The sequence below is a fragment of the Boleophthalmus pectinirostris genome, unplaced genomic scaffold (assembly GCF_026225935.1).
Source record: "Boleophthalmus pectinirostris isolate CB_2022bp ecotype Guang Dong unplaced genomic scaffold, ASM2622593v1 HiC_scaffold_9, whole genome shotgun sequence".
In the NCBI taxonomy this organism is placed as follows: Eukaryota; Metazoa; Chordata; class Actinopteri; order Gobiiformes; family Gobiidae; genus Boleophthalmus; species Boleophthalmus pectinirostris.
In genome coordinates this window covers 21631437-21656968 of record NW_026571541.1, presented here as the reverse complement: position 1 = coordinate 21656968, position 25532 = coordinate 21631437, and the positions used below count along the sequence as shown (strand labels likewise).

The following is a 25532-nucleotide window of genomic DNA, read 5'->3' as shown; positions in this document are numbered from 1 at the left end:
ATGTATCAACACATGAAACTATATGCTACTTGTACTGTATTTCATACAGAAAACAAAAAAAAAAAAAAAAAAATCCAAGCAGAATCATTTTAATAATATCAAACATTTACATTATAAATTGAACATTTATGTTCAAGTTATAATGTAGATTTTTTGGTACAAACACAAGCATTAATTGTGATGTTTTTATAGTGACGTTTTGATTTTAATTTTAAAAAGCACCACCTGAGAAAACCTGAGTTAGTAATTGTAAATTCTATGCATTAAATGAGTGTAACAGTTATCATTAAAGCACATTTCATAAACAAGGACACACATACATTAAACTCTGCATCTTTGTAGTAGCAAATAAGGCATCTTAAATGGCAAAGAGCCCGTATTATTAAAAGACCTGCGCACAGTATAGTAGATCTGGCAGTGAGAAAGCAAACACCCATGTTTACTCTTGTTTCTTATCTGTGAAATGATCAGTTTACATCTGCCAGCTCAGGTCATCAGCACTAAAGACACAGAGATAAAACAAGTCATTAACACTACAGTCACATTAATACACAGTAATATACAAACAATCGTGAACTATTTTTCATTGTATGCTTACAGAGCTTGGGCTTTTGTTATGCATTGTCCCAAAGCCATCATTTCTGCCAAGTGAGCTACAGCAGGATCAAACATTAAACTGGCTGCTGCTACCACCACATCATCCCTGTCAATAAAGGAAGTTGTAAAATAAGCAAAACGTGTGTACTGCTTGCATGTGTACAATGTATGAATCCTTACTTTATGTAAAAGGCCAAGAACTTTCTTTCCGCCACTGTGCCTTTGAATATAATTTCTGTGTATCCCTCATTATAACCTGTAATGGATAAAAGGCATGAGATTTCTTATCTTTACTCAAAAATTAAAATAAACCCATATATTTAGCTTCACCTGTGTATCTGATTGATTTGCCAAGTAGCACAGTCCAGAAGAAAGGAATAGATTTCATCTCAGTTGTTTTCTTGAGCATGTTCAGGGCAGCCACTCTTCCTATAAGCCAAAAAGAGAAATACACCTAAACCAAAGTTGAAATGTTGCACAATAATATTTAGTGTAGGGCTGGGTATTTAATCAAATTTTAATTGAGATTCAGTCATATAGAAGGATATAGTCATATCGTCAATTATATTTTTTTATTGAGAGGTCTACAGTCAATCTTCTGGAAAGCATGTGTTTTGGAGCAGTGTAAAGAGAAAGACATTTTTATTCAATGTCAAAAACAGAGACCAATATGAGGGGGGGGACAAAATGTTATTCTTTTTTTTTTGTGTGCCATATTGCCCATCCTTAACTTTGGGGATTGTATCGGTCTCCTACCGTGAGCATGTGACATTTGCCAGTGGCCAATGCTAACTATTTGGTCTCTTCGAATTGTAAGAGGAAAGGCAGTAACATCCCCAGCACTGAAAACATCTGGGGCATTGGTCATCATTAACTGTAAGAAAAGGTATCTTTTGAAGAGCAAAAGTCTAGAAATATATGCATTACAGTATATTACTGATAACACATTAACTATAAAATATTAATAATAAATTTATTGAAATAATACTCATTGCATGTGTACCTTATTCACAATGACTGCTTTCCTTGAGTCTATTTCAACCCCACTTCCTTGCAAAAAGTCTGAATTTGGAATCACACCTGAGAATGAGACAAGATACTTTTGTTAAATATTTATCTATTACAACTGACATATTTGCAGACAAACAAACATTACCTATTCCCAAAATCACTACATCTGCTTCCAAGACTTGGCCATCTTTAAGCACTACCTCTTTCACCTGAGTCGGGACATTACAAATTAAATTGTTCTTTGCTACAATACAACAGATATAACTGATTATTATTACCTTGCCATTGTGGCCTCTGATTTCAGAAACTCCACTTTTCATATAAAACTTTACACTATGCTCTTCCAGCATCTAGAAAGATACAATGATTTATTTAAAGCAACTTTCATTAATCTCTTACAAATTGCAATTGAGTTTATTTATTCTCACCTGCATAGTCATTTGGCCAATTTCTCGGCCAAGAGAGCGCTCAAACGGATACACTGATGTGCCAACCACAGCAACACTAGCGGCTTTGTTCGATAAGTAGGATGCTGCCTCCATTCCTACATAATGTTTAAAAATATGCCACCACCAATTAAATCACTTTTCTTGATGATTGGATGACGATACATAAGATATAAATTGTCACCTATAAAAGAGGTTCCGATCACAACTGCCTTTCGACCCACAGACAAAGTGTGAATCTCTTTTGCATCTTTATAACTCTGTAATAACATCACTCCTTCTAAGTCCCACCCAGGACAGCTAAGTGGACGGGCTCTATTGAAAAGAAAATGCAGTTACAGTGCTGTTGTGCTTGGTTGATTGAATAAAACAATAGGTCTATTCTAACCTACAACCGGTTGCAATCAAAAGCTGGTCATAAGGCTGCAAGCTGTCATCAGACAGTTTCATCACCTTGTCGGCTGTGTTCACTGATATTACCTGCAAAAATAAATAATTTGATGGATTAATGGATTAATTCAAAAATATCATGAAAGAACAAATAAGCAGCATTCTTTACCTCCTTTTGGGTCCACAAATCAATACCAAACTCATGAAAAAAGTCACGGGACCTTAGGAGGAGGTTATTGCTGTCTTCATTCATAGCCTTTAATAAAATTAATTTATTATTATTACATGTCAGTTAAGTGCAAAAAAGGCAGAATTGCTTTGGTATGTGTACAGCACTATACCTTACTCAGTTTAGGCTTATCAAAAGGAGGCAAACTATCTTTGGTTATCATGATGATGCGACCCTTGTAGTTATTCTGACGCAGTGTTTCAGCACAAACCAATGAAGCAGGGCCTGTGAACAAAACAAATCATAGATTGTCTATGGATATATATATATATATATATATATATATATATATATATATATATATATATATATATATATAGCAAGTAAGCAACTTACCACCTCCAATTAAAACAATTGTATGCTTGAGATCTGGTGTCACACTACACATCTCCTTCACCCTCTTAGTTTGCATCATTGTCTGGTAATTAAATAGCATTCTGTTATATTTTTGTTTGTCTGTATTTTGTCTGTATTTTAAAGATGTGGCTTACTTTTTTGTTGATGGTAACATACACCTGTCCATTCGTCACTGTGACCTTACAAATTAAATGTAAACATTGCATAGTGAGTTGGAAGTTGATGTTTGTTTTTTCTGAATGTAAGATGCCTCAATCTGTTTTTTCACTAGTGTACCTTGTAACATGGGAGCGAGTCAAGCCCGGGGTAGTCCTCAATATCCCCAGTTTTAACATTAAAGCATGCTCCATGAAATGGACATCGAACTCTGTCCCCAACCAGCACACCTGAAGCAGAACAGCCATTTTATTGAGTTACTGGGCAACAGATGTTAACAGACTGGAGTGTAGCGTTACAAATACCTTTAATTAAAGGTGCTCCGTAATGGGAACATTTACTTCCAATAGCAGTGTACTGGCCACGTGTACGTACAAGCAACACTTTGGCATCACCCACTTCCACAGCTTTCATCCTTTGGGCAGAAAATGGCACAAAGGCATTAGTGCATCTAAACCATCTTAGTCCTGATATTGACCTGGGTTGGTCCTGTTATAGTCCTAGTTTAGACCTGGTTTGGTCCTGTTGTAGTCCTGTTTTAGTCAAGGATAAATTCCAGCAAGCTGCATTAGTCTCCATTTAATCCCAATGTTGATGCAGTGTTTGTGTAAATGTGAACACACCCTTAATCTAAATATATAGCTTTAGTTTAACAAATGTTAGTGTATGTATTGTATGTGTGTTTCAAACTATGGCCCTTGAGGACTTACTCTCCATCTTTTAGATCATCTTCTTGGCATACCAAGCTTGTCATCTCATCAGCTGAAAAACCATCTGGTCCTGGTTCCTGGCACGCTTCCATAACTACATGACACAGCAAAACCTGTTCAACTGAGGGCACAAGTGGTTATTTAAACCTGTAAATAAAAAGTCCAAGTGTAAGCAAGCCATAAAGGGCACTCCTGTGTTTGCATTTTATTCTTTCTTGATTAAGCCTGTGTGGCACAAATAACAAAACCACTCTATTTTGAACTACCCTTTTATTTCTGATCTTTTGACCGTTTAATGCCTATATCCATGGATTTTAGAGTGATAAAAATTGGGACAGTTTGCCATAAAGAATAACAATTCAACATCAAATCTTACATCTTCTGACTGAGAAGACCTCTGAAGAGTCCTCAAAATGTTGCATATAACAGGATGCATATAACCCATGAACTCGTTCAAAGGTAATTAGCTCTATTATACCATATATTACACTTATAGCTCACTCACCCACCTGTTGAAAGCTGAAAATATGCGTATTCTTGTAATACTAGTAATACTAATAATACTTTAATACTTAAATTCAACAAAAACTCTTCCTTACCGGTTATGTTGGCATATGTCTGTACCCGTTTTGGTCCCTTCCACTTTCACGGTGCTAGGCCTGTGGATGCAAGTCACCTCTGAGCTAGGATGCAGAGATATGGGGCATCAAAGGACGAGACCGATTGGACCTACCATCCAAAGTCGTGTGATCTTCGCCTGCTCCGCCTACAGCAGACTAGATTGGGCACAGTTATTTCATCATCGGTCACACACAACAATAGCCTCGTAGCGGTCATGCGCGCACCCACAGGAATTTTATGAAAACAGTTTTATGCGTGGATTAGAACTCATATCTGGTGCAATACTTTAGAGTTCATTGGAAAATTACATTAATGGGTCTGTGATGGAGCTTTTGTGTGATCAAAATCTGCAGAAAATAAAACGATTCAGGCAATAATACGCACGTTACGCCACTTGGGGGCGTCGCTTGCTCTGTTATAACACTATTGAAGCCATTCACATTTTTTGCCGAGGAGCACTTGAACTACCCAACGACTAGACATGCCCCGTTTGTATCCCATGAATCTATTAAAATAACCTTACAGAGAGTCAAATTGTATCCGTATAGACTTGTATCCATATACTGGTATCCATATTTAGATATATCCATATATATGTTGTATCCATATAGACTTTATTTTAAAGGTGTATTATCCCGCATAATTTTCACTAGAATTGCCTATCTGTAATTAAACGTATCTTGCAATTATACCGATTTTTACTGCTTAAGAATACATTGAGGGATAATAACAAAAACATGCATTTTTACTGTAAATAATGGGCACACCTTTTCACAGATCTGACCTGTAATTTGGTGTTGTCACTTGCTGATTTATACGAGAAAGATAAACCTTCTGTGCTAACACTAGTGCCAACAACTACAATAAAGTAATGCTGTGTAATAACATCTGTGGAAAAGAATGAGGTGGCGGACCTTCTACCAGAAAAGTTACACATATCGATGACAGTTGCACCCACCGGAATTAGGAATATGGCTTCCAAAAGTGGTAGAATTGTGTCGACAGGCGCTAAAACAGTCTTCTTTTTATTATTTTAATCATTCCTGTTTTTTCCGACTGCACCCAAAGCGTCTGCGCGCAGGTCCCGCCCCCCGTAGTAGGGCGGGGAGACAACGTTGTTTGGTTTGTGTTGATGTCAAGGAGTTACACAAGGCAGGGGCATGAGTTTTACAACAGGGCAGTTTCTCAAGTGCAGATGAGGCTTCACGCCCTTATAACCACGCCGACTGTCCACATCTGTAGAGCTTTATTGCGACTTTGAAGGATACTGTGACACTACATATTTCCAAATCACTAAGAGGCTGTTTTGCTTTTGTCCACGCCTTTTCTTCCAAGTCAATTGACAATCCGTGAGAGAAACTGGATTTTTCGCGCGTTACAAAACACACTTTGGGTTGAGATTGGTTTACATAGCGTGTTAACCGGATTGTGTCGCTCGTTTCTAACAAATATCCGTCTGTTTTTCGTCTGGTTGACAATCGCTGAGTGTTTTCGCGCCCACTACTCACCCTGAAGACATCTGGGGTCGGTGATATTTCTGCCACACGAGACAACCCTTACAACCATGGAGTTAAGTTCAGTGATTTTGACAACTGGGGGTTCTGCGGTATTATTCACGCTCGTGAATCATGGAATAGGTAAACTTCCCATGCCTGAGTCTGCCCACAGAAATGCCTGGAAGTGGAGAAACACCGCGACCTCCTTTGTACACAGTTTTGTTACTGCAATATGGTCTGTGCTTTGGTAAGTAAAATCAAATTATTACAGCTAATGTTGATTAAACGTACTATCCACGTGATTTATGAGCCATTTATATTAACCAATTTGCCCATATTTGCATAATCACCTGTGGATCTTTTCTTTATTTTTTTAATTTACACTTACTTGATCTGGGAATTGTAGACTAGATTAAAAGATCCATACTATTGTAGCTCAGTAATTACCCTCCCCCTTATTATATAGGCCTGTTATCAAATCAAATGTGGTGTGATAATCTCATTTTGATCAATTTTCTTTCAGTTTTTTTCATCACCCTCAGATGGCGGAGGACTTGATAAAAACCTTCTCTGTGTTATCTCATGCATTGGTTTCCTTTTCAATTGGTGAGTGGTCATGAATGCTTTATTATAGCCTTATGTCACATAAGTTGTAATGACTACATTGAGGTAGCCTATTTGAATTATTCATTCATCACTAAAGTTTGTAGGCAATGCAGTTTCACTTAAATGTTCAATAGGCTATCCCAAACCAGCCAAAATTATACTCTAAAGGTTTTTATTTAGCCTTTTTCACACATAATAATCATACAAAAATATGAACTAGTAGCTCAGTTACTAGTTTGCCAAATCCAATCAAATTTATAAGATCCATACCAGCCAACAAGAGCTCTCTGAGGATTCCCAAGATGTTTGACATTCTTTACAGAGCCCAGCCCTTGAATCTGGCAGAGCTAGTATCTGTTGTTGGTATTTGATGCTCAATAGAGGTCATTATTAGTGGTTCCAGGCACCGGGTGAAACCCCGACACGTGACATCACTGAGCTACAAATGTGCATCAAGTGGTTTAATTCAGTTGTAGCTTCCGGTGCTCTGGTAAAAGGCCGCTCTTTTCATCCACTGAACTGCCTTTAGGAATGTAGTGATGCAGAAATGTCAAATGTGCGATCAGCTTGGCTCACCACAAACCTCACTGTGACCAATGTCTGAAACATTTCACAAAACTAAACACAAGTCTTGTCTAATAAGTGAAACAGATTTTTAGCAACACAGTTGTAACATTTGTGGGTTTGTGGTAATAATAATTTACAGAGTAGGTATATTGTATTATTAATTGCAGTGAAAGCTCAGTTTAGTCAAAAAGGAAAGAAAATAGCCACAGTATTTGGATGTTTCTATGCTGAGATAACTAAGTTAGAATTAGAACGAGTCTGCTGATGTAATCAGGTTCTCATTCTTTTAAAATTATATTAAGGGTATAATGTATTGGAATGTTGTTGCCAAATCCATCTTTTTTTCTCCTGAAGCAGTTCTGAAGAGGAAATGACTGACTAACCTACAATAATGTAAATGTGTTTCTTCCACAGTTCAGATTTAAATATTTAATTATAAGTTTGTCTTTTTTGGTTAAAGATAATGTTCTAATCAAAACTGCATTGTAATTCCCTTGCTTCAAGTGTGTCACATACACACTTGGTCCATATAGTGTCACGTGTGTATCAGCACTAGATGACAGGTTCATGTTGTAACATTAGAATTTCAACAATTTTCAGAATAGCTGTGATTGATCAAATTAAATGATTCAGGACTGTTTCAATAATAAAATGTGTTTTAGAGTCTAGTTTACATAATTAATGGAAATTAGACTCTAAAACACTTTTTATTCATAAATATTCTCTATCTACAAGCCTTCAGTAATTACCTTTATCCGGTCTATTTATATGTTAAAAGTTCAATAGAAATAATGATTGGATTAGTCGACTACTAAATTGTTGCAGCATTATCTCATGCTAATGAAAATATTTCTCATTATAACATATACACCCCAATGTCAATCCCTACTTATTTTCCTAAATAAGGCCCCATAAGTTCCTATATATGCAGCGCTCAATGTCTGCCTACCACATAAGCTCTATTCTGAAAAGTGGTTTCCATGGATACGGTGGCAGAGGGGAGAGGCGGGGGGTGAAGGATATGAATAGACCCTCTCTAACACACATCTTGGAAGCTGCTGTGGTCGTCATGGAAGCAGGGTCCCCCTGACACCCTTGATTTTCTTAAATGAACCCCCAAATATCCCTTTTCACAATGATTTTGTTGTGGATCATTGACAACTTGGCCAAATGTTTAAAACTGTCCATTGTATTTCTTTCTCCCCAGGTTATTTCATCTATGACTTTTTTGACATGTTGTTGAACCAGAAGCTCAGCAGCGCATGGGAACTTCTCTTTCATCATACTGTGGTAGGTCCCATCATGACAATTATACATTCAATGTGAAGTCAAAAAAAGTTCAAAGTGCCTTGTGTGGTGCTGTTAATGGACCCCTGAACCTTCAAAGTCAAAGTATTATGAAATGTTAGGGTCAGTTATAAACAAAGTAGGCCTAGTCCAAAAGTTGCCAAATAATTAATGATTATTCCTGTCTGCGTCCTCAGTCAATATTTATTTTTATGTTGAAAATTGTGTTTTCAAACCTTTTTAACCAATCCACAACCTCTGTCAAGTGCACACCTCCTGTTCAATGTATACAGGACAAAGACCATGAGCAGTCTTTCTTGTCATATTTGAAAGAATAAGAAAGGGAGGAGGAACAAAGCCTGCAATTCTCCTGTGATTCTGATTTACCAAGTATCATCTTATCTTTATAAATAATGTAAAAATGTTTATCGTGCATCAGTTTCCCAAATCTGTTCTGTTCCTCTTTCGACTTACATTTAATCATACTGATGCTTGTTGCCAGGCCAACTGAACTTGTATTGTACTCAGCATAAGGAAACTAGGATGTTAATAGGCCTTATTCATGTAATGTTAGGGTAGTTTTGATTGACTTCAGTGCCTCAGTGCCCAAGTTCATTATAAATAATTATACACATTTTAATACAAAAGACAATCAGATCATTTTAAATGGTGTCACAATTTTAACATATAGCATGCATCAGGTTTAACATTTGCCATCTGCTTTTAAAACATTTCTTTTGCAATTTATTATTACATACATTTTATGTATCATAACAACTTGGCCTGTCACAATAACAAATTAGTATTGCTGAAAAAAAATATAGACAAAAAACTATAATACTGAAAGTACTCTATCCCCCCGACACAATTACCATAAAACTAGCATTATCTCCCAAAAATGTTTTTGTAAAATGAAATAAAAATGTATTTTTAATGAACAGTATTATATCATGTTTGTTTGTTTCTATATAATTATAGAAGTTATTTATTCAACCCCTGACACGTCAGTTTTAATTATGTGCTGAAAATAATGATATCTTGACAGTACTTGAAAGTACTGTGCCATCTATCATAAGTAGATATAGTAATTATCAACCAGTCCTAATATCAAAGGCAGGAATTGATCTTTGATGAAGCAGGACTGGTTTATCTCGTTCCAAGGCACATACACACACAGAGCATGTTTGTAGTTAAGCCATCACTCGGTCATATTTGTCATCTAAGCATTGCACATGGACAAATGTTTGTGAAAGAAATTAGTTTCAAAGGGGCCATTATTATGACAGACAAAGCCTAAGCATAAGCATAAGAAAACAAGATAATTGGTCCTAAAACAGACATCTTTATGTGTCTAGCCACTTTCGGTTTAGTCACTAGCTACTTGCAAATTAAAATGCTATTGTAATCTATGATTTCCTTTTGTGAAACAATTTTTACATTATTTTCATTCATGTTTTTTAGTTTTTTTTCTTAAAAGCACAATACCTGTTTTTACAGTCTCAACTTTCTTAAACCAGAGCTGAGTTTTTCCCACAGAGATTCTAATCTGTGCAGGTTTTCAAATGTTTACACATCTGTCAAAGAAGTGGCTGAGCTCTGAACAAGTTTGTACACAGTTTGTATTGTTGAGTGTGATTTGAATAATCAGTAAAATGTAGAGTGCATGTGTGCCTGTGTGTCGGTGTGTGTGTTATTTTTAGAATAGTATTTCAACACTATGACAATAAGTAATATCTGTTTTAATTTATTTTTTATTTCTTTTATTTATTTATTTTATCTATATACACTGAATCTGTACTCTCAGTATTTCCACCAACCTGCTTAGGGACTACAGATGTAAATTAGCATTCATGCTATAACCTGGCACCAACATCTTTTCTATGACTTAATATATTGTTGTGCACTGTCCTCGTACAAATAAAAAGCATACCATAGACACCAGTAAAGCAAACAACAACTAGCCTGCTAATGCATCACTACCTGATTATCCAGCAATAAAACACTTCAGATGCATACTTCACACAGTGAACATATTTTAAATTAAATTTATATATTTTCTAAGATGGTAATTTGTGAAACACAGAAATAGAGAACTATAACTTATTAGTAAAATCAGGATTTTCCCTCAGCATGAGACTGGTTCCAAAAGTGTCAGTTATTACACATCTTCTCCATTGTATGGATCTTCCACAATGGTTAATGCAATGGAAGTACATTTCATTCACAATTTCCCTTCAACTAATATTGATTAACCCCTTTGTATTAACTGCCTGGAGTTGGATAGTTGGTTTTCTCATGCACTGAACTACTGTTCATGTCTCATGGTCTTTCCCTATCAATATTGCTACATGTTAAGGCTCTATGTTTCTTACATGATTGGTTCCCAAAACATTTTTGTCTTGTCCTAGCACTCATAATGATTAATGGGAGTGATCTCATTTTACATGGAACATTAAAATAGCCATTTGTGGGAGGAGCTTTTAACTGTCTCATATAGTCGCCAAGGAATGTCACTTCTGGAAACATGCAGTTGAGGCTTTGCAAGAGTAGTAAGGGGGAAATTGGTGTGATTAGTTTGTCATGACTATATGAAACTGGTATGTCCTAGATCTCCACTCCTTGAAAACCTGATTATCCTGTACATCTGCTTCTGTCTTGCTTTTTCCCCGTAGGTTAAGTTGAAAAATGTTTGATGCAGTTTAGTTTGCCTAGAACCCTAGCGTCTTGAGACCACTGTTTGTGCAAATTTTGTTGGAAGTGATGTTTATTTCCTCATGGACACAGTTTTCCTCAGTGGCTTGTTCCTATAGTTGTTATGGCATGTATTTAAAGCATACAGATTTGTTATTGCGCATACAACAACCACACCCATAAGGTCCCAGATGCTTTACACTATGTACGGTATGTTTTGTTTCATTGTGAACCAGTTATAGTTAGACATAATTTCCATATACCCAGGAACTGTGTTGTCTTTATCTCCCCCATGTTATACTGATGGATTTGCATTCATATCTCAGTCATATTGTACTTCTTAAATGCTTTTTGCATGACTAAAAGGATAAATATAGGAGAGAAATGCACAAAATTGTCATAACCCTACAATTATATATACTGCACTACTATGCTGTCTTGCTCTCCCTAAATAAACAACATATTATGCAAGGGGACCAAAACAGATATGCACATGAGCTTTTTGGCGGGTAAAATGTGCATATTTTCTCTCCATAGTGGGAAACCCCGATGGGTCCCCCTTTTCTGTGAATGTAACTAAACACAGTACATCTGGTCTCCACATGAACCTCAGGCACCCCAGAAACACACACAAATGTACACACACACACGCAAACACATGAACACACAAAATGCCTTGTGCCAATTCCTCAACATTCAGTCCCGGCTGTAGTCTATTCATCACACACAGCGCCTTGTTCACCACCCCCATATACATCACCTCAAAACATTATGTCCACCCTTCACCCCCTCTCCTCATCCGCCCTCATCTACCCACTCACTGGTGCTTTAACCTCCCCCTCACATGGATTTCAACCTATCAAAGCTCTGCTGTAGTACATGCTACTACTGTGTTTCTTTGTCTCCCTATAGCTCTGAACATTTAGCAGTTAGTCATTTTAATAAACATGTGTGGTTGGAGAATGTGGATGTGGCTGCAAACTGAATCTACTCGACATAGAACATACTATACTATTCCGTTTACTTCCTCTTGACCTAAAAGGAGAAGGTGCAGTCATCTATCATGGAAATTTTGACATACTCAGTGAAGAATTATGTAGAATGACAAATACAGTGGGTGGGGCAAAATAGAAGTTGTTCTAACTAGTTGTCACACCTTGGGGTTTCCACCAAAGCACAGCAATATAAAGAGCTGTCTTCACAATACAGCAGTCATATTGTGTTTCTCACAATATTTTGAAGGCATATTATATATATTCTCAAAATCTTACAATACAATTAGTACCTGTTACTTGAAAGTAATTATGATGTTTGATTATGTCAAGAAAGCATGTAGTTTACAGTTTCCATTTCACTACTCTGATATAAAGTTAGGTAATTTATCTTTTTATACTGTATAAAATTGTTAAAATGTGATTCCATTCTAACCACGTTTGTGATCACAGAAGTGCTGCCGAAAGGGGTTAACACAAAGCGCATGATATTAATCATGGCTACCCTCACTCAGCAGATAAGTGTGTGATGTGTGTGGGTCCTGTTAGACTTTGGACTTACTGTTTGTTGTGTATCTTGGCAGCAATGTATTTTACATTTAACTGCCTGTCCCATCTGCTCATCACCTGGATTTAAGGCTTGGCCTCTTGTGATTCCAGTCATAGGTCATTCTGAGATTCAGTGTGTTACTTTGAGGCATTTGGGGCAAACCTTTGTCTAACACTGTTTGGTTTTGATTCCCTTGGTTTTCTGTGAAGTATTTGTTTACAAATGTGATGTAATAAGATGTATCAAATCAGCTCATCCAGGTTATTGATCCCTAGCCAACTACATCTGCTAGACATTGTTTTCAGCATTTAATGCCCTTTGGACCTGCTGAGGATATGCAACTCATATACAGTACATACATCTCCCAGAAGGGCTATCTAATTTGTATCAAAGATGTTTCTAATCGTTCAGTGCGATCTGAATTTCTGTATATGCTATTATCCACAGTCATGAATGGTGCTGCAACAATAAATCGACTTATCTTCACTAGCCGCCTCAATCCTATATTGATCATTGTTATCTGGAATATACAGACCTTAAAACACACATGAAAAACACAATTTTTTTAACAAAGACAGCAGGATTATTAAATCAAAATGTTAAAAAAGAATGAACAATTTCAGAATTTCATCAGCAATAACAATACAATAACAATAATAAGCCTCCTGTATAATCTTTATTTGGTTGATAATTGACAGGAAAAGGAGCAGGAGACCTTGCACATCATTGTAAAGAAGGGTTTGTCAAATGAATGGGTAAAACCCAGCAAAGCCTTCAAGCTTCGCAAAAATGAATTTATTTAGTGCAACATTTCGGCTGTGTGGTCTTCTTCACATAAAAAGTGATGATGTATTTGTACAAGAGAAAAAGTAATCCCTAACTAGTTGACCACTAAAATAATTGTTAGTTGTTGCCCCAGTAATGAACCATTGTAGTGACGAGGTGAAGTGTTAAAAGAGATTAGAGATTCAAACAGACAAACATGTTTTTCATGAGACTGACACTTCTTACTCAGTTGTTAAGTGTAGGTCTTGGAGCCTAGTTGGTTTAGTACAGTCTCAGACCAGAGACTCACTGGTTATTATAGGAGCGAAGCAAACAAATGTAGGCTAAAAGAGGAGCCTTGTTTTTTTTTATATGAAACAACCAAAATACTTTTTAAAGGATTTTTTTTTATCAGCTTTTTCTGTGTGAGTTATTCAAACTGCTTAATTCCTAAACACAAACCACATGGTTTAGTTTAAAACACTAAGACGAGTACAAACATTATGTAATATTAATTAACTTTAAATGTGACTTTTGTGCTTGATTAGATAAAGATAAATACTTAATTCATGCTCAATTCCAGTAACACACTACTCGCATAACTAAATACTAACAAGAAAACTGGTAAAAGAAATGGTAAAAATAAAAAGGAAAACTAAGACTGCACAGTAAAAAAAAAATTCTGACTTTATTTCAGTACTAAGGAATAGAATTGATACTCGGTATCAATTCCGATACCATGATGATAATCAAACATTGTCCAGGTAGGTTCCATAGAGGTTCATGGGTGTATGCTGTACTGTACGGTCGTATACTTGTTCAGATACAGCTCAAGATTATTCTAAAGCTATTCAGAAAAGGTTCTTTTTTTCGTACAGATGTAACTTTTTAAATATTGATACTTGTTCCAATGAGTATCTAGTTTTGATATTAGTTTTGATATAGATTAGTATCTGAATTTCAGTACTTTTGACAAGCCTAATTACAATTCAGTACTATAGTCTACATTGGTATGTAAATTTTTGACAGTTTTAAATAATAAAACATTCAGCATTTATTACAAACACTGGAACAGTGAGAGCTTCAGAGGGTTCTTGTAGTGAAAAATTCAGAACAGGTGTTCCTCAAGGACAGGGCTCAGGGCTCACTCTAGCAAACTGAAAATGTCCATGCTTGTAGTATAAAAACTTACTGTGACAAAGTAAAAAAGCTGTCAGAAAGGTCCGAGGCACTCTGTTAATGAAGCTGAAAGTAATTTACTAGCCAACACACTTTAACACAATGAAAATACCACTTGCTGAGCTCTTTAAAGGACGTAGGGTGATGTGGCAATGAGCACATGACAATACTAGAAAAAGACACAATTCCTAACTTTTGGGAAGACAATATTATTACAATATTTACTTTAGCTATACATGTAGACAGAAATACCCACTGTACGACAATGCATGAATATAAAAAAAACTGTGAAATGCACAAGTACATATAACAAGAATCTAGGTGAGAATAGGTGATGACCGGTAGACAAAAGGGATTCAGCATTTATTGTGAAAGTCGGCAAATTAAAGTTTTTGCTGTTTTCTGTGTTGAGTGGTTTAATTTCCATTAAAACTATGCTCTACTTTGCGTTATGCAAGTGTAATTGTTCACGGATGCTCCTGAAAATCGGAGGAAGGTCCCTCACTGGGGGTGTTAAGAACACCTAATTGAGTCCACGGGGAGAAGACAAGAAACAAAACACTCAGACCTATTTGTTTTTAAACTTTAAACAACCCATGCAACTTGGGTTTAGGATGTGTGCACAGCTGCTGTGTGTATCCTTGTGTCCATAAATTGAAATTATGTTATGACTGTAGCTAAAGAAGTGATTTTACATATTCCTTCAATAAAATGAAAGACACTTCATCAAGAACTACTAGATTAGTGAATAAATGGCCTGAGATACCATCAAGGTTCAATCATGTGACTATGCCATTGAATTTCTAAGGCTGAATGGTGAAACTGTGTGAGTGTCAGTGCTTAGATTGTGCAGTGTCAGTTTGTCTGATAGACCCAGGGGCTTAGCTAGATTAGTGACTGAATATTACCCTCGATTAACAGTGGTACTGCTGTTTGTAAGCATTTACTCTTGATGCAGAAAAAGGCAAAAAAGGTGGAAGGGACCTCACAGTGTCAGGTGGGATGAAAATGTGAAGCGGTGTCCAGTCCAGAGGCAGTGCGATCTGTTGGAGGGCAGGTGTATGCACATAGACTTTATGTGTATACCCTGTTTTATTCTGTAACTATTCTATAACTTTTTTATTCAGGTAAACCTTGTGCATTTTATGGATGTTTACTGCCTCTGTCCTTGAACAGGTTCAGTTATATATTCTAAATATGAGGTTATGTGACTGTGGGTCACTGTTATCAGTGTGGTGTTGTACTTAGGCTAAGGAGGGGTTTTTTATTGGTTGTGATATGTGTTACGTATATTACATTATGGAACAGATGTAACAAAATAGATACATTTAAAACAATGATTTATTAAATATAAATTGAAATTGTATTGTGAATAATATTGTTTGGTATATCGTTTTACTCGTGAAATCTTTGAAAATGTAACATGACCTTATCTCACCTGTGGCATTCTGTGGTTTCAGGTGTTTTGAACACAAATGCCCTCTACCTATCAGTTGCTTGTGTAAGGATTTTTTATGATCTGCAACTCTAATCTAGTTTGAGCCTCCCAATGAGTAAAAAAATAAAATACATTAATCACTGCTCACAACAGGGAAGTTGGGGTTTCTATAAGTGTTTTGTGTAAATTGTATTATTATTTCCACTTAAAAGTTGACCAAACTCAAATAAGTTATCAATAAACTTTAACATACATACTAGTACTAGTAAAACAAACTAGTACTGTATAAGAGTGAAAGTGTCCATGGGGGTTTGTTGGTTCTCCTCACATACCCGGTGCAGCATGTCACACAATTGTGTAAAATACATCCTCTGGCCTCAGAGCAGTGAGCAGTTAATGTGAAGGGTCACACTCGTACTGGATCACATGATTTACATTTGCTGCACCACATAGGCATAAACATTACAAATGCTTTTGTTAAGGTTCTGCATTTTGGATGCAAGTTGGTTGCACAAATTGATTGTGTCAGTCAATTGAAGTGGTCACATTCAGTGTAAATAAATTCATTTCAGCCTTTGACTCACTACATTTGAGGCTATTTGCTGCCACCTAGTGGAAATTAGAACTTCTACTAATCGTAAACTACTGTCTATTTTCTGTATTCCCAAAGGTGATAGCTTGTTTTGGCCTCTCTGTGATTTCCTGCAACTACGTGGGCTTTGCTGTGGTGGCCCTCCTGGTAGAGATCAACTCTGTCTTCCTTCATCTTCGGCTGATGCTGCGAATGGCCAACATAGCAGTGGGCACATTGTACAGAGTTAACAGCATTATCAACCTGGGCACTTATGTTGTGTTTCGGATCAACACTCTGGCATGGATGACCCGCTGGCTGGTGCTCAACAGGGACAATGTTGCTCTTCTGGCCTACACACTGGGCAGTGTGGGCATGGCCATAATGACTGTCATGAATATTGTCTTGTTCTATCGGCTACTCAGGAAGGATTTCTTGAAAACAAGCACTCGTGAGCCAAAGAAGGACAAAGACATGTAGGTAAGAGTAAAGATGAGGGGAGTCATACGAAACATTGGAATCATATGGTCTTGTGTGGCTTGGCATATGACACCTTGCTAATGGAAATAAGCAAAAAAAAAAACTCTGATTCATAAATCTTCTATATTTCATTAATAACTGCGGTACAGTTATCCTTAAGTGCCATTTTTATTCTGAACAATGCATGGCCTTGCAATACACCAACGCCTTACTGTCTTTAAGCTAGATCTGTACTAATGGTAGCTTTCTCTGAAGATGCACTGTGTGTTCTTGAAATTGAGTAACACCTCTAGCCTGTTTTAACTTCTTGAACCATTAATTCATAAAATCAGCTAAGCTTAGAACAAGCATTTACAAATGTCATATTAAGCACTAGCACTGCACACTATATTCCTCAATTAACAACCGCCTGCTACCTCTGAAAACCTGTAGCAGATAACAGTTTAAATGTATTGTATGTATCCTCCTTCTTATACACACACCCATTTGTTTTGATCAAACCATCTTTATACATAAATACTACTCTATTATTGTAAAGGAGCATGGTTTATTTCTAACCACTTCATTTTATATAGTTGGAAGCATGGCTACTTCTCAACCTGACTAAAACTGAAGTAATGCCAATTAATACTGACTAGACTCTAACTTTAAATATGATACTTGCCAATAGAAATTCTGGCATAAATTGCTGAAAATTGCACAATATATTCATGCTTAGCATTTAGTATTACTCACAATTTTAGTGGCATAGTTTGTTCTGTCAATCAAGGAGATATGTGGTTTTGAAGGAAAAAAAAAGTAGGTATAATTATACAATTACAATCCACATAGGTGGAAATCGGAGGGACCTGCCTGACCTGTGAGCTCGCCTCACACCAAAACTCACTGATAGGAAGCTCTATGACTGTGATTACACTTGAAATCTTATTAGTCAGGAAAACAAACTCCAAGGCAGAAAGTAGTGCTGCCATCATGCACTCTTATTGAAGCACTATTTTTTTTACATTAGAGCTAGGCTGGGCAATGTGAAACAAAACCAGTTGAATCCCTGTGACAGTGTGCTATTTTGGTCATATTGTCTCATTGTGTTTCGGTGTTTTTTGTTTAATGCAGTAATGTGCTCAACACTTTTCTTCTCCTACTCCTCCTAGGCCAAAAGAAGAATTACCTTTATATAGCGTAATAATAAATAAATTCTGATGAAATCAAAATTGTGATTTATGAAAATCATGTAAGGATTTTCTTCAAATTTATTGCCTATCAAACACTTTGGTTAATGCTCCCACCCAGATCCATTTAAAAACAGTAACAGTTATTATTATTCAGCTGAAGAAAACAAATATATTACAGTATATGCCGTTTCTGCAAGAATGCTTATTTATTTGTTAACCATATCACAAGGCTCTGGATGCCATTCATGTTTGGTATAGTAGTTGCTATTGCACTTTTTTTTGGAGGATACAGCATTTCTTATGTTGTAATTTATTTGCCTAAAATTTGTGGACTAAACGGTTGCTTGTTGAAATTAGTTTATTCAAATGTATTTGGCATGATTGTTTTTTTGTTTTTTTTAACCACAATTTCCATTACTGTATTTGTTTTTGCCCTTGCCAAAGCACAAGTCTTGAAATCAGAACGTAAACTATTAAGATAAGTTAAGCAGCTGATGATGTGGTTTTGTTGCTGCTGACAGTTGATAAAACTTGACACTTAAGACACCATTGATTGAAGAAACTGCATTGTGTAATTGTGATAAAGATGTGCTCTGCTAAATTTGAGTAATTGCCTTAATAAAATACATTTGTATTGTGAATGTATTGTTTTAATCATATTTAATGGCAGCTTAATTTTGTTGTATTGTACTTCTGTTGACAATGAAGACTTTAAATGGTTGTAAATGTGTTTGTACATGGCTACTACATATGGAGTTGGAGTGATCCATATTTGTGCTGCTGTGGAATAACACTGTTTCTAAAGTGTTGTGTTAATTAGCAAAAGATAAATTGAGTAGTAACTTGCAATTCTTCACCATATATTTTACAGCATTGTAAAACTTGTGCTACAGTGTGTATGTATGTGTCTCTCTCCTGTGCCACTTGTAGACCTGTGTATTTCATCTGCATTTTGCCTGTCAGCACAAAAAACAAACAAACAAACAAAAAAACATTGAGGACTGTTCATACTGTGGACTTTAAACTCATGGATATCTGCAACTTTGCAACAAACAACTTGGATCAAGTGAAAGCAAGTTCTTTCATTGACTTTTTGTTTTTGTTAATCTTGTAACCATAAATTAATCTTTTGGCAGAGATTATTTTGTAATTATTGTAAAAGTGTATGTTTATACAGTATATAAACAATTTGTTTAATGTAAAAAGAAAATGTTGTCTTTTTTGGGGTGCAGGTAAGGTTTCTGTTTCTTTTCCTAGATTAATTCTGGTATTCAGACAGAAATAATGTATTATTCAACGCTGAATAGTTTTTCATTTTGACAAAGATCTCTCTCCATGGTTCTGAAATGACTCAAAGCGTATCTGTTTCAATCTAGCATACACCCATCTATTGAGAATAAAACATGAACCTGTTCTTGGCAATTGTATATTTGCGCTGACTTTATAGAATAAGTTATCTCGTATTTCGTAGACATTAGATTTTCATTATAATAGCAGAAGTCCCTGTAGACTGTATTGTAACAGGCGTTACCTCCCGCGGTTCCGAGCCACTCCACCAATCATGAGCCCGGCTCGTTTTTCCACGGCGTACCATAGTCTCGCGTGTTCTGTTCGCGCTGCCTTGTTTTTATCTTTCTTCTGTCCAGTCTTCACTTGGGTGGCGGAGGGAGAAGGCTGTGCGCGTTGTGAAGTGAACTGCGCATCTTAACCTCTTCGTCCCTTTTGATCACCAAACTACTGTTTTTTAGCTAAATGTGGCAGCGGGGGGAGGTGTTGCCAAATGACTGCGCTGCATCTTTCTGTTTTTGCTTTTGTGCGCACTTTTCCTGTCGTTAAATCCCGTAAGCAAACGGAGTCAAAGCTGAAGAGCTCTTTGGTGAAATGTGGGTGTGAGCCGCAGCCTGCAGTCTGGACTACAACATGCCCTGATGACCACTGAGCCCTAACCGACTGGTGGACGCCTAAAACACACGTGATTTACAGGCTATAGGCCATCTTCAGTCTGTGATTTACACCAAAGGTAGGAGCAGCCTTGTATAAAACAGTTAACCCACTGAAGTTATGAACTCCCATGGCTTTATCTCTTTGAGACCAAATTCCAAAAGATACACGCTTCTGTTCTGGTGTCCTTGTAAGATCTTTGGTTTTGGTTTCCCAAGGCTGGTTTTGCCTATTTGGATCCATAACAACAGTTATAATATATAGGCTAATACAAAATATTACTGCTAATTTAGAGATATTATACAATTATGTTGATAAAGATCACATGTTTTTCCATTTGAAAGAAAAAATATGCCATTAGTAATATTTTCATGTGCTGAGTAGATAAAAATTTATTTAACACAAATAAAATAAAATATTGATTGGCTTTAGTCTGATGACTTCATGGTTCCTTTCATTTCCAGGCAGTGCCATGGCAGATGACAGTGGCTTACCTCAGCAGATCCAGAGTGTGGAGAGGAGTATAGTGTTTCTCAGACAGGAGCATCTGACTATGTTGCACAGTCTTCACCTGGAAATCCTCTCCCTGCAAAAACGATGTACAGGTGGGCACAGTCACCATTTTCAGCACTGGCTCCTGTATAATTTTGCTTCTGGTTAATGCTTCTTAAAGAGCAAAGTAAGAGCAACTATTAATCAAGCCCTCTAAATCTAAATTAGACTTGTATGTATGATCTGGTTCCACCAAACAAATGCATTTGTGCAGCATCAATCAATGGCAGAATGAGAATGCTGTGATGTCATGCTACAATTCCTGTAGATGACATCATTTCCTGTTAAAGAACCATTTAATCAACCATAATATCAGTGCTGTCCTTGTGTGGACTCTCTGAACTCTCTACTACAGATCTCATCATTCATCAGATAAGAGTGTGCATATTAACTTCTGGTTAATTAACTGACACAAAGTGAAAGCCATCATGAGGGGTAGTGGTCCACAGATGCTGAGCAGAGAAGTGGGGGGAAGGGTTGTGTATTTGTGGGCATTTCAGATGACAGTTGTGCAGCCTTTGTTGCCATCACTTTTTAGTTTTAGACGACTGCTGTTTTTTGTCAAAAGACTTGACCTAATAGCCTATATATTGATTCATGAGGATAATATGTCCACATCTTTTATTTTTATTAAGGTCTGTTATTAAGATTTAATTTATATCTTCCCCATCTAGAGTTCTTTGAATTATAGAAAAAACAGTAACAATTGGTGACACCGTGGTAAAGTTGGTCTCAACTCGAAGGTCCTGGGTTCCAAAGGCACTTCTGTAAAGTTATGTTCTCCCTGTGTCTGGGCCAGTTTCCCTCTATTCAACATAGATAATACATACACATAAATCAACCAACAAACCAAAGTGTTTGCCTTAATGTTATCATTGGTGATTTGTTAATTAAAATTTTAATTTACCATTGGAAACATGCTCAGCTCACCTTGTAGGAATAATGCAAGGTTAAGCTCTTGTTTGTGTTATCTCTTTTCTTTTATCATAAAGTTCAGTTTGTCAGCAAAGGTTAATTGCATTATAGCTTTTATAATTAAAAATGTTTCATAAATATTTATCTTAATTTAGAACAATGATTTCATGCAACATGTAAAGTCACGTTATTAAAAATATGAAATTAAATATTTTGAAATGCTTATAATAATACACAGTAACTTATGTTGTTATGTTTTAGTAAGCCCTTTTGAAAGTGATTATAGCTGATGAAAAAAAAGCTACTGAAAAATACAGAGAAATGCATATATTTCAGGCTCTTTATTATGAGATTACATCACATAGTAATATCACTCTTTACTTGGTTGTGCTTTTTGCTTACTGCCAGAGTTAACAACTGAACTAAAGGTGAAACATCAAGGAAAAATGAAGCTGGGTAAGTGCCATTTCCATTTATTCATTAGAATAGTGTAAAAGTCCCTATTTGTCCATATTTGTACACTGCTGCACTGCTGTCTGGGGTAGCCACCCATCCCCCAGAGAGAGATCCCTGTCAGTCAGCCCCCTCCTCACACATCACACATCACACACCCAGCCCTTTCATTCGTTCATCCATTGGCTCTTTGACAGTCGGAAGTTACTGTAGTGAAACCAGAGCTTGCCTTGTATTTGTCTTTACCACTGCAAGAGCCTGTGCAAGGTCAGCAGGCCTCGTATTCAGTTCACATTTGCAGAAAATTGAATGCTAAGAGAGTGCATACTTATTGTCAGAGCAAACAACCAATGCAACATTACTGTATACTTTGAAATTTGTATATGAGGTTGACAGCATAACTTTTAATAGATCCATTTCATTCAGGTCCACAAAAGTTTCAAGTAGTTTTCTTTAAAAAATCAACTCCTGATAATATACCAACTCTGACAAATTGATCGATCTTTTTTTCTGTCTCGCATTAGTTTTTCCTCACAGTCTCAGAGGGAGTGTTCATTTACAGACTTTGTGAAGAACAAAACAATGGAAAGGGAGATGTGAACAGGGAAAAGATTAGGAACAAAACAAGGCAGCAAGCTGCACATGGAAGGCTCTAAGGTTATAACGATTAGGACATCTACAGTAAATGCAGTTGGGTGTGGTTAAGAGGCGACAGAATGTCTGAAGTATTTCTTGGTGCATTGAGTTTTTATTTTTATTTGTTTTATTTATTTGTAAGTAAAATTTTGATTCTAGAAATAATATAGGCCTACTTTTTAATTATTATGCAATGTAAATTGTATTTTTCAGAGTTACAAGATGAAGAGGAGCTCTTAAATTTACGTTGCAGAGACATGGAGAATTGCTTACAGGACCAGGATTGTTCCATTGGAGAACTCCGCAAAGAACTGACTCACAAGGGGGCTTTGGTAGGGGCACTCAGAGCCAACCTCAAAGAAAAGGAGCGTCATTTCCTAGAAGAGCTGAAACGCCGTAGTCACTGTTCAACTCTCCTTCATACAGAGTTACAGAAGCAAACGGAGGCAGCAGCATATCTCTCCTTCCAGCTGCATGCAGCCAGGCAGAAACTTCACCACCAGCGGCTCCAACAGAGGCAAGGACTCCTGGCTAGAGCCCACAATCAAGGTGTCCACTACGATCCAGGACAGGACTATCTTTCACCTCAAATGCCATCAGGAGCACCTTCTCCTGTGGTCAAGCCGAAACGGAAGACTGCAAGAGTGTCCTCCAGAGTGGAGTGGACAAGAGAATGTGTGCCAATTGAGAAAGTTCTGGGTCCAGCAGAGCCCATGGCAATGCCTGACCCTGCCCTCTTTCTTAACCCACGACGGCAAAGAGCACGACCGAGGCATGCTGTTGCACCTACACCTCCTCCAGTGGGACTTATGAATGAGCAGGGCACTGAGCAGGGTGGAGAGGAGCCTTCAGAGTCCCTGAAAGAAGCAGTTTCTTCAGCAGCAGCACCCCCTGCTGCAGAGACTAAAGCAGATTAGCAGTTTTGTTTTCTGTATCACTCTGCCCATTTATGTTCTGGTAAAGCTATATTTCAGCACCTTGAAGGAATCATTCACATACACTAAAGTTAATTTTATAATGAATAATGCTGATAGTACTTTTATTAGTTTGACACTTTAAATCTAAAGCATCTATAGAGAATCTATATTTGTTTACATACACCATGCTCAGTTAGAAAGGATGAGCCTAATTTAAGTTGCTGTGAAGTTTTTGTTGCACAGCAGGGGCTCTAGACTAGCGTGCAAGCCAACTGTGTGACAGAAAAAACAATGACCTTTCTGGGCCACAAGGCAAAATGTTTGTGAGAACTTAAAGGTCACAGCTGACAAGTTGGGGAAACCATCTTTATTTAGGTGTATTTAGTCCCATACATAAGTCCACAGGCCCTGGTCTTGATCAGCTAAATGTGTTTTACTCAGGCATACTTTCTATTTACACTAACAAATACTGAAATATATTTGTGCCTGAGTTTCTTTACAGCTCAGGAAAACCCAAAAGTGCATGCCTCAACATTGATAGCCAATTAATTCATTTTGGAAAAGCCAAAACACACACAAAATTTGTAATTTATCAATTTATTTATATGGTTTCATTATATCAACTGTATTTAAGTCACTAAAGCATAAGGGTTTTTATGGTAATTAGCCTGTATTTCTGTCTTTTTTTTTACGGATAATTACTATACATATATGTTATTATTGCCTTAAATATTAATATTCCTATTCCCATACACAATACACTACACGCAGCTTTTTATTTAAACTAACTAATTAGGGTTTTAGAGCTATTGCATTATTTTAGCTTTAAGCAATATAATACGATGTCTAGATAATTTCAGGTGATTTAACGATAAAAACAACTATTCGTTTTTTTTTGTTTTTTGCATTGTGTAATGTTATTAAGATATTATTAGTATTTGGATATTTTTACTAGAATTCCTTATGTGGATATCCTTATTTATGGATGTCACCAAAATGATTAGATATCACCAGGCTAAATGTTACATAGGTTAAGTGTGGTTAAGAGACTGAAGGTTACATGTGAAGTGGCATAAGGACTAACAGTATATAGTTATGCAAGTTGAGACTGCCAGGGTTTGCCTCTTTAAAGCCATTTGCATGACTGTGTGCACTTTCATTTATCAAAAGTAAAATTATAGACTTTGGAAAATACATTTTTATGTAATCAAATGGTTTGATAACTTGAATATAGACTGTTACTCAGCACAATTGTATAACGGTATATGTCATCTACTCACATAAATGAAATATGAATCTAATCAGCATTTTGTAAAACTTGTTTTATAACAGTGTTTACTGGTAACACTTTCCTGAATACATAATTTAGTGTACTAGTTGCTGGACATCTTTGAGGTTCTTTTCTTAAGGCAGGTGTAAATGAGCCAAAGAGTTCACTAAAATCAATACACAGAAGAACATTGTGATGCCTTAATTTCACCAAGATATTCTCAATATTTAAACTGTGAGTCTTCCATTAGTTTATTTTTATTTTTATAAAAGAAATGTCAATGTTCTTTATTGGCTGTTCTAACTTCTATGTTATTCTTATAATATTAATATTATTGTTATTATTAATTCTTACGCCGCGTACACTGTAAGTTTTAAAGTTGCACATATTTGAAACTGAATAAAACATTGTCAACAAATGCACCTATCTCTGTGTGGCTTGACATGCAATAACATAATTTTACCTTTGTCCACTAGCGATATTTTTACAATCAAACCCCAACATACGCGCCTACAACATCTAATTCATGATGTGTCT

General features: G+C 36.5%; 3 protein-coding genes across 12 annotated transcripts; 2 read left to right on the top strand and 1 right to left on the bottom strand.

Annotated features, from left to right (window-relative positions):
- Positions 1-73: 73 nt before the first annotated feature.
- aifm4 (apoptosis inducing factor mitochondria associated 4) lies at positions 74-5591 on the bottom strand. Of its 8 annotated transcripts, none has more exons than XM_055147917.1 (21): positions 5476-5568; positions 4630-4672; positions 4496-4555; positions 3897-3990; positions 3492-3601; positions 3307-3416; positions 3165-3209; positions 3010-3091; positions 2786-2898; positions 2614-2700; positions 2443-2534; positions 2239-2369; positions 2037-2152; positions 1887-1958; positions 1754-1817; positions 1601-1677; positions 1354-1471; positions 928-1026; positions 778-853; positions 599-703; positions 74-500 (listed from the first exon to the last, which is right to left on the bottom strand). In XM_055147917.1, exons 4-21 carry the CDS (start codon positions 3986-3988, stop codon positions 473-475), a joined length of 1617 nt encoding a protein of 538 aa, XP_055003892.1. In that variant the 5' UTR covers positions 3989-3990; positions 4496-4555; positions 4630-4672; positions 5476-5568; the 3' UTR covers positions 74-472. The 8 variants fall into 8 exon arrangements, with proteins under 8 accessions (XP_055003892.1, XP_055003889.1, XP_055003890.1 ...); XM_055147914.1 differs by having other exon boundaries at positions 3897-4017; positions 5476-5567; XM_055147915.1 differs by having other exon boundaries at positions 4496-4672; positions 5476-5591.
- Positions 5592-5648: 57 nt separating this feature from the next.
- Positions 5649-19305, top strand: tlcd2 (TLC domain containing 2). Its single transcript, XM_020918064.2, has 4 exons — positions 5649-6260; positions 6537-6619; positions 8394-8476; positions 16759-19305. Exons 1-4 carry the CDS (start codon positions 6082-6084, stop codon positions 17137-17139), a joined length of 726 nt encoding a protein of 241 aa, XP_020773723.1. The 5' UTR covers positions 5649-6081; the 3' UTR covers positions 17140-19305.
- Positions 19306-19448: 143 nt separating this feature from the next.
- On the top strand, positions 19449-25256 carry ccdc92ba (coiled-coil domain containing 92Ba). Of its 3 annotated transcripts, XM_055147919.1 has the most exons (4): positions 19449-20331; positions 20717-20857; positions 22128-22175; positions 23022-25256. In XM_055147919.1, the coding sequence occupies exons 2-4, from the start codon at positions 20725-20727 to the stop codon at positions 23723-23725; spliced, it is 885 nt and encodes a 294-aa protein (XP_055003894.1). In that variant the 5' UTR covers positions 19449-20331; positions 20717-20724; the 3' UTR covers positions 23726-25256. The 3 variants fall into 3 exon arrangements, with proteins under 3 accessions (XP_055003894.1, XP_020773669.2, XP_055003895.1); XM_020918010.2 differs by having other exon boundaries at positions 19449-20857; XM_055147920.1 differs by having other exon boundaries at positions 19449-20931.
- The last annotated feature ends 276 nt before the right edge of the window (positions 25257-25532 follow it).